General features: G+C 45.4%; 1 protein-coding gene across 3 annotated transcripts; it reads right to left on the minus strand.

Moving 5' to 3' along the window:
• Positions 1-431: 431 nt before the first annotated feature.
• On the minus strand, positions 432-6,831 carry LOC105190923 (protein shisa-5). 3 transcript variants are annotated; one of them, XM_011153946.3, is made up of 5 exons: positions 6,631-6,831; positions 4,633-4,795; positions 4,180-4,310; positions 1,471-1,590; positions 432-1,153 (listed from the first exon to the last, which is right to left on the minus strand). In XM_011153946.3, the coding sequence occupies exons 1-5, from the start codon at positions 6,686-6,688 to the stop codon at positions 1,065-1,067; spliced, it is 561 nt and encodes a 186-aa protein (XP_011152248.1). In that variant the 5' UTR covers positions 6,689-6,831; the 3' UTR covers positions 432-1,064. The 3 variants fall into 3 exon arrangements, with proteins under 3 accessions (XP_011152248.1, XP_011152247.1, XP_011152246.1); XM_011153945.3 differs by having other exon boundaries at positions 1,471-1,593; XM_011153944.3 differs by having other exon boundaries at positions 1,471-1,605.
• Positions 6,832-7,124: the final 293 nt, after the last annotated feature.

The following is a 7,124-nucleotide window of genomic DNA, read 5'->3' on the forward strand; positions in this document are numbered from 1 at the left end:
CTTCCTGTGGGAAAATCGAATGAGACAGCGTTACAGCAACGACGTACCGTTCATTTGGAGGTCCCAGCCGCGCCCGAAGGCGCGGTGCGCGTCGTCGCGGTCGGTAACGATCTATGATTGTACGTATAATTGATCATCATTAATTAATATCACGAATGATAAAGTGTTCCTGTACCTAATTAATTATAATATGACGATTATTGTATATTATTATCGAAAGCATTGAGAATAATAATAATAATAACGCGATTTTCACCGGAGAGTGTGTGTGTGTGTGCGTGTGCGTGTGTGGACGTAGCCTTACGTGGCGCCTCGAGGATCTCTCCGTCTCTGTAGTTCCGCAGTCCTCGCAGCTCCCGTCGTTCCCCCAAAGGACGAACACCTGAGAAAAAGGATGCCTGCGTGGGTGGGTGAGGAAGAAACGCAACGTGTCATTTGCACGCTAAATCTCACTTTATTTACAACAGCGAATAGATCTTTGTCGGGAGTATTTTTGCTTCTTATCGACCCGGCGAACTCGACGATTATACGTTCCAGTGCCGCACAAGCTGGACGGTTCAGTCCTTCTCCCCCACGTTTCCTTTTTCTCTGTCTCGTGTCTCGAACTCTTCTGTCGTCATTCTTCATTCAACTGTCTCTGCTGCTCCGCTGCTTGGCGTACAAAATATTCCTCGAAATACGGCAGGATATATATATATATATGTACATATATGTGTATATAACAAATACGTGTAAACGGGTAACAAAATAAAAAAAATATCGTCAGGTATCGCCACGCCGAGCAATGGAGCGAGCAGACTCCCACGGCTCTACGTTGGCCGAGCGATAAAAATTGTGCGAGAGAATATGGCTAGGTCGGAGATGACGCGCGGTTTGGATTAGCCGCATGTTGAAATACAACGGTGAATGAACACGACGCACTCTCCCCAACACGACTGATGACCCTTCGAGTCTGCCATTCCGCACATGGCGGAGGATCGCACCATCGAGCGGACGAAAGGAAGGAACCTCGTAAGTTTATCATCCGCAATGTTCCAACATGTCTCACTATAAGTTCAAGAAGATCACTGCGGAGGGTAGGTGGGGTTGTAGGGAGCCTGCTTGGCGTACGCTTCGCTGCTGCTGTACTGCGGCGGTGGATGTTGCGGGAAACCTTGAAGAAGAGACGAAGAATAATTAAGACTCGAATCGTCCGTGCGGTCCCCCTCGTTGGAGGGATGAGACAAGGTGGTCTTCCACCTTGAGAAACGTCTTCGGCACGTCCACTGGACCCAAGAGGCGATCGTCGATCTCTTCCTCCAGCGTGAACTCGCGGAGAGAGTGAAGCGTTCTCATGTTGTGCTCCCATTGTCCTGGAGCTCACGCCAGAGGGGAGATTCTCTTCTATCGACCTCCTTGGTCCACGACTTTAGATGCGAGTCGTCTGGATGTGACGCGTTTCATTCACACGGAGAAATGTTGATCGAGTACCTGCTGGATTCGTTGGATACGGCACGTAGTGATTCTGAGCCGGATGTTGTTGGCTGGCGTAGCTCGGTGGTGCGTTCACCGCTGGAGTCTGAACTATATGCACAGTATTAGGTGCCTGAACTTCTGTAACAAACACTACAACAGGCACAGAGTTGACCTGTACGAGAGCGTTCCGCGAAATAGGCGCGTTTGTCTCAGAGACAGCAAGCAAGCTAGCATCAGGAATCGACGGAATGAAGAGCGACTGAGAATATAAATTCCACACGCTGGGTCTTATCGACTTGGACCAGGAAGATGAGTTGTGGTGTGATGATGTAGGACCGACAGAGAGAGAGAGAGAGAGAGAGAGAGAGAGAGAGAAAGAGATGGAGAGAAAGAGAAATCCGACATATATATGGAATAATGTATATTCTTCCCAATACATTTATCACTTTCAGCAATGTATACTTCGTTTCGACGCGGCTTGAGCAGTTTCGCTCTCGGTGAAGTCTGGGCTTGCCGAATAATGCTCATGATTGCGAGCCCCACGACTGCTCTCATGAGCCTGCGCGTTAATCGCTTATGACTATGGTCTAAGTGATAGTATAGTATATGATATATAAAATAGTATATATGTAGTAATATACGTGTATATGTGACACCCAGCGTCACATCTGCAACGTAGGAGACTCCGGCAACACGCGAGTGCCTTCACTATACCGTTTCTGCATCAGACACGGATATAACGAAGAGCCACTATTTTGCGCTGGCACCCAATCGGTCATGCGATTATCGCGTGGGCCCGCGGAGCAGAGCGCTCCTCGCCTCAAATCAGGAGAGAAACTTGGGCAAACCGCGGTGCGAACGAGTGTACATGAGCCGAATACAATAATAATACCTTTTACAATATCAAACGTTAGGCGAGAATCGATGTTGATAACATTACAAAGACGAGCACAAGTGAAGGGAATGTTTAATCCGCCGCGCGTGTTTGGACCACTCGGGTGAATTGCGACAGGGATAAATGAGATTCACGGTCTGTCCCGTCGTATAAAGCGTTCCGTGCAGGTCTCGATAAATTTTGCTCGCACATGAATGTCCGTGGTGCTGTCTTGTCGTAGTAGAAAATTGCGAAGGAATGCTCTTTTTCCTCGGACGCGTCTGCTGCTGCACGGAACGCTTTGCACATACATTAAGTACAGCTCGGAAGACTAAGTAAGCTTAAAACTACGCGAAGCTGGAGTCAAGAAAAAAAAAAAAAATGAAAAAAGTGTCACCCGTGGAAAACGACTAGGCTCGATGCGGTTCTCTTGCGCGTCTATGTCAGATTTGATCTTCACTGTGCGCGTTGGACTTATCATCTAGACCAGCGGATTCTGCGTATAAAAATGTCACGACCGATACTCTCTCCAACCAAACGTAAGTCTCGCGCCTTTGATTTTCACAATGTCGGCAGAAAGAAATAACTATATTAGAGGAAAAAAAGAAAAAATACTAAGAAAATAAAAGATACTGCGCCAACGAACGAGCATTTTTATAGGGAGAATCCGCTTTGCGCGACTACACTAAGAAATATAGTTAAATGCCTTCCCCTTGGGAATGTTACATGTAGGAAGCAAGATGTAAATAATTGTTAGAACTCTTTCGAATCCTGACATATACTCTTCACGAGATATTGGAAGTATGTCGGAATGGTATTATGCCTTTGTTGGTCCTAGAAAGAATTACGATCCCATTACTGGCCAATTCAAAGGAAAATGAGCGAAAGAGAGAGAGAGAGAGAGAGAGAGAGGAAGTATCTTAGGAATATTTCATTTCACAGTACTGACTCTTGCTTAATTTTGCCATCGAATTTCGGCTTTCGCATTTCGCGCAAAAAGTTGCCGCTGTCTCTGACACAAATTGTATATATGTATATGTGTATAGCAACACACACACATATGCAGGTTGAGGCAAGGCTAAAACAGGCCACCTGAATAGCTCTGAAAAAATGCAAGATAGAAAAAATGTCAAATACGGAAGCTGCATGATTTTGAAAGATCAGCAAGTTAACAAAAGTTAGGACAATATTGCAACAGCATGTATTTGAGACCAAATGGAATAGAAGTCTAGTACCCCTCACTTTTTCATCCGACAAATACTCCCAACCAAGAAAATGGTAAGCTGATATTATTGGAAAAGTTTTCCTGGAATATCCCAAAAAATATTAGGCAAGTAAAAAAATATTCCAGACAAAAGTTGTCCGAATTAATTGGCAGAAAAAGATGATATAACAAAAGATGGAGGTTTCCATTAAACAAATTCAAGGTGACCTTCCCGTAACCTTAATGACGCTGTTCAAGATCGCATATTAGTGATGCGTCTCACTTAAAACCCTGCAACTTCTGTGTTTAATATTTCTTTCTATCTTGCATATTTTCAAGGTAATCCAGATGGTCCGTTTCAGATGCCTCACCCTGTTGATACGATATTGTTAATTTTATAAATTATGTATTGTTACCGACACAGGCAAACACAGACACACATTGCTATTTGACAGAGTGAATGTTAACGTTAAGCTCACTTCGGTCACGATCACTGTGATGATTCGTGACGCGTCTCCGTTTGTGAGATCCTGCCGTGTCGTGATTACAGATCGTCTCGAGTGGAATTTAGGTAAATTGTGAGTACCGAGATGACTTTAATTATTTTGTCTTAAGAGAAAGATTGACTGATGGTGAGAGAGCTTACTTCCATAGACGGTGCCGCGATGACGCCGTCGGTACCATGGGCAGCATTTGCAGCACAAGCAGCATATGCAACTGGCTATCAACGCAGCGACCACAGCTATCGTAATTGTTAAGGGCACCACGAGACCAAGGCTGAAATACAATAACGGACGTCAGAATGATCCTCTTATCAAATCTCTTGGAACATAACACATTTCCCATTGGGCGAGTCAACTTTTCAGTCATCATGCTGCATGTATTATCACTTGATAATTTATATTGTTACTCGTATTACTGTATCGCACACACCATTCTTGATACTTGTCAAAGAGAACATTTCAACATTTTAACAGATAAGTGAACAGACGTCAATACTCGTGCCACCTACAAGTACTTCAAGTATGTGGAACGGGGCGTTTCTCCAAAGTGCTTTACGTCACACGAGAATAGTTAGTGACAAATTGCGGGCGATTACCCAGTTTTCAGCGCAAACTCCGTGGCGTCGCAGCAGTAGAATTTTTCGTTAGGTAAATCGTAGCAGCAATACGACTTGGACGGGTCGCCGACAATCGGAATCGGGCACGTCTTCGTGATCTTGTCCAGGAAGTCGTTGCTCGTTCCCAAGCTGCAATCGGTCCCTGAAAATCGATGATTCCGTTGAAACGATAACAATTTTCCTATCTATGCGGACTCTTATACCCGGTGGCGCGAAAAGTCACCGACCGAGCGTTGTCGTTGCGAGTAACTTGACGGTGTCATATTAATCATGTTAATAACATCACATTAATATGATTATTTAATAGTGTCATATTAATATTTTTACAAATATTCCCAGATGGATGTATTGAAGCACGCGTCTCTAATTTTCGGCCAAAAAATCATTAACAAGATGTCAATATTGTTAATGATTTCCACCGACTTCAGCATCCGAAAGTCACGGAAAGAAGCACGGAAAAATGTGAAGTCGTCGAAATAGCAGCAGGCACGTCGCCAGGCATAGTCGCGATTAGTTTACGGTTTGTGTTATCTACTCGAGAGCAGCGATGACAGCGAAACCAGATACACGTTTCCGATGACGCATTTCGTTCCTGGAAGAAAGAGAAGCGATAATGCGCGAATTCGCCGCCGGCCGGCCGGCTCGGGAAGTTGTTCCCGAGTGCGCCATTGCGATCAATTCTTTTGCCGGCCAAGACGAGGATGAGACGTTTCCTCTCACGCAGGATAACGTTCGAAGGGATGCGCGCGAGAGGGAGAAGGATGCGAGAGCAGGAGCGTTGTGGATCCTAGGTTCCTATAGGTCTGCTCTTCCTCGAAGAATTTCCTCAACTGGTGCAACAAGTTGGAGCGAGACGAGCGCGATTTGTTTCGCAAGTGAAACTCGTACCAGTTGATGGGACGTTCTTCGGGTGAGAACTGTACCACCCGTTGTCCGGCTTCTAGCGTCATGTAGAACAGGAGCAAAAATAGATTGGACTCTAATGGGAATTAAGTGACGTATATAATAATATACAGATCGAGAGATGCGCCGCGCGATCGGCAGTCGAGTTAAGTCGCCGCCGAAAGCTTCGCCGCCGCCAACAACCTTCGGCCTTCAGGAGCGTCTCGGGCGCTGCAGACATGACGGAATTGAAGAACGCTACGTCTACAAATTTTCGTTATCTTATCGGGGCGCGATTAGTCGTCAAATCGGGTCAATAAATTAAGCTACCTCGGCTGGGTTACCAATGCGTTCCTCTTAACCGGAAGACTCACGAAGTGATCGTGCGCGTGCGGTGCGCTTATCATATTCAAGATGTTGACGCCGATTCTGCGCCGCTACTTGGAAAAACCGTGCGTTCGAACGTAAACAGTGTCGAGGAAAGATAGGAATATGCAAATGTAGCCAGCAGCGTCTGCAAAATTTTGTCACATTTATCTCGTTGAGGTGCACAGAACACGTACGACCGTTTATTTAAAATTGAAACACATCTGGAATATTTCCGGTGTGAAAATTCATATTCTGAGAATAATAAATTGAAAAAGGAAAAAATTCTCCGCTCTGTATACGAGTACGTTATAGCATCGCCGCGGGCGCGCGGGACGATGACGCACTGAAAGAGGAAATATTCACGGTGTTTGATTAGAATGTATCGAAGATTGATGTTCCTCTCAGGCGGTGTCAGAGGGGGAGGGCAGAGGAACGATATATGTATAAACGGGGAAAACCACGCCGCATGTTGTCTCGCTGATGCTTCGAGCGTTCTTTCTTTCTCTCTCTCTCTCTCTCTCTCTCTCTCTCTCTCTCTTCTTCTTCTTCTTTCTCTTTCTCGCTCTCATCGGTTCGGCTTTCGTTGCAGAATACCGCGAGCGTGGAGACTGTAATACAACGCGGCTAAGAACGACCCTTTGTTCTCCACGATGTGGACATGCGCCACTCCCCAAAATACTCCCCAAAATGCGATCACATGTTAAGCGTCGGACCGCATTTTCTTACCGTAAACGAGCCCTGCCTGCAAACACAGCAAGATGACCGCTCCTGCAAGCTGCGACATGTTGATCGACGTGTTTAATATCACTCTTAAGGATGAGCCTTGACGACGCGACACTCTAACAGTCGAATCCACTTCACGAGTGACTAAGAGCCGCGGACAACGAGAACACCGAAGTACCGAACCCAACAACCTGTCAAGCAATGTATAGTAGGGATGGATGACGTCACTTCCATTATTGCGACATCGATTATTTTTATCTTGTAAAGTCGATTGTCTCGTACGATGTTTTTTCACTTTGATTATTCCCTAGACGACCGATAGTATCGAATCGATGTTACTAGAATCGTAATTTTCTCCGATAGACATGGAGATGTTGGCCAATAGAAATACTTACAAAAAGTACAACATAAGCAGTAAGCGAATCAACCAATCACAATTGAGAACGAAGCAGTGATGACCGGCAATTAATTGGTTTGTTTGTCTATGTCCGTTTGAT

Source organism: Harpegnathos saltator, unplaced genomic scaffold, assembly GCF_003227715.2.
Source record: "Harpegnathos saltator strain DR-91 unplaced genomic scaffold, Hsal_v8.6 scaffold147, whole genome shotgun sequence".
Classification (NCBI taxonomy): domain Eukaryota; kingdom Metazoa; phylum Arthropoda; class Insecta; order Hymenoptera; family Formicidae; genus Harpegnathos; species Harpegnathos saltator.

What these genes read in the sequence shown, in the direction of transcription:
- LOC105190923 (XM_011153944.3), bottom strand. Translation starts at nt 6,688, where the DNA reads ATGTCGCAGCTTGCAGGAGCGGTCATCTTGCTGTGTTTGCAGGCAGGG. An exon ending in GCAGGCAGGGCTCGTTTACG is followed by an intron (nt 4,796 to 6,630) that starts GTAAGAAAATGC and finishes ATCGATTTTCAG; the next exon opens with GGACCGATTGCAGCTTGGGA. An exon ending in TCGCGGCACCGTCTATGGAA is followed by an intron (nt 1,606 to 4,179) that starts GTAAGCTCTCTC and finishes TGCCTGTTGTAG; the next exon opens with TGTTTGTTACAGAAGTTCAG.